The sequence below is a fragment of the Lepidothrix coronata genome, unplaced genomic scaffold (assembly GCF_001604755.1).
Source record: "Lepidothrix coronata isolate B3197 unplaced genomic scaffold, Lepidothrix_coronata-1.0 Scaffold473, whole genome shotgun sequence".
Taxonomy (NCBI): domain Eukaryota; kingdom Metazoa; phylum Chordata; class Aves; order Passeriformes; family Pipridae; genus Lepidothrix; species Lepidothrix coronata.
The window spans coordinates 26871-28389 of NW_016690653.1; the positions used below are offsets into that span (position 1 = coordinate 26871).

Below are 1519 nucleotides of genomic sequence, written 5' to 3' on the forward strand. Positions count from 1 at the left end.
TGGGATGTGTGTGGTGTCCCCTGGTTTGCCTGGAGATGTTGGGATGTGTGTGGTGTCCCCTGGTTTGCCTGGAGATGTTGGGATGTGTGTGGTGTCCCCTGGTTTGCCTGGAGATGTTGGGATGTGTGTGGTGTCCCCTGGTTTGCCTGGAGATGTTGGGATGTGTGTGGTGTGCCCTGGTTTGCCTGGGGATGTTGGGATGTGTGTGATGTCCCCTGGTTTGCCTGCAGGGCAAGACCTCCATCCAGAAGAGCAGCTACGAGCCCCTGTGGAACGAGCAGATCGTGTTCACCGAGATGTTCCCCCCCCTGTGCAAGAGGATCAAGGTCCAGATCCGGGACTCGGACAAGGTCAACGACGTGGCCATCGGGACCCACTTCATCGACCTGAGGAAGATCTCCAACGAAGGGGACAAGGGTAAAGCTGGAGTGGGGGATACCGGGGTGCCTCCTTCCCTTTGGCAGAGTTCCCAAAATACCCCGGGCTCCTTCCCCACCCCTGGGCACGGCTGGTGGCCACCCAGAGAGGCTCTGGGGCGCTGGAAGGGTCTCCCGGGCTCGTTGGACCTCAGGAAAACCGAGCCCTGTCCCACCCTGTCCCGAGCCCTCCGTGCAATCCCAGGAAGCAAAGACACCCAGGAGCAGTTGGCCCCTTCCAAAAAAAATGAGTTGCCACTGATGGGCGAGAACTGGAGGGTCCCCCCCGCCCACCCCAACCCCAAAATCCAGGGGCAGAGGTGGGAGAGCAGAGCCGGGTTGGGAGAGGCACCGGTGGGAGGTTCTTCTTCCTTGGAGCCCAGAGTGGGGAATTACTCCATGGGAGACTTGAGTGCCCTTGGGCTGTGCCCTGATCTGTCCAATCCCTGATTTCCCTGAAAAACTTCCCTGGAAAAACAGGAGGCTCAGGGGGGAACCTTTTCCTGCCCCACAACTCCCTGACAGGAGGGGGTGCTGGGGAGGGGTCGGGCTCTGATCCCAGGGAACAAGGGACAGGAGGAGAGGGAACGGCCTCCAGCTGGGCCAGGGGAGGCACAGGTGGGATATTGGGAACAATTCCCGCATGGAAAGGGCTGTCAGGCCCTGGAATGAACTTCCCAGGGCATGGGTGGAGTCACCATTCCCGGAGGGATCTCAGATCCCTGTGGATGTGGCCCTTGGGGACACGGGTCAGGGGTGGCCTGGGCAGTGCAGGGAATGCTTGGATTCCGTGATCTCCAAGGGTTTTTCCAACCTGAGCCATCCCTAAGGATTCTGTGCCATCCTGGGAGTGTCCCAGCTCCCCACAGTTTCCTGGAAGGAAGTTTCAGGAGGACTTAGGGGTCCCCAATTCCCAGGGAACGAGGGACAGGAGGAGAGGGAACGGCCTCCAGCTGGGCCAGGGGAGGCTCAGGTTGGACAGGAGGAGGAATTTCCTGCTGGAAAGGGTGGTCAGGCACTGGCAGGGGCTGCCCAGGGAGGTTTGGAGTGCCCAGCCCTGGAGGTGTCCCAGGAAGGCCTGGCCGTGGCACTCAGTGACAAGG

General features: G+C 60.6%; 1 protein-coding gene across 1 annotated transcript in view; it reads left to right on the top strand.

Moving 5' to 3' along the window:
* The window catches only part of OTOF (otoferlin), a gene marked incomplete at its 3' end in the record, with an annotated part of 29895 nt that overhangs the window by 11186 nt on the left and 17190 nt on the right, over positions 1–1519 (top strand). The window contains exon 6 of the mRNA XM_017839736.1: positions 231–417. Coding sequence (XP_017695225.1) covers positions 231–417 — 187 coding nt within the window. The remainder of the gene's footprint in view (positions 1–230; positions 418–1519) is intronic.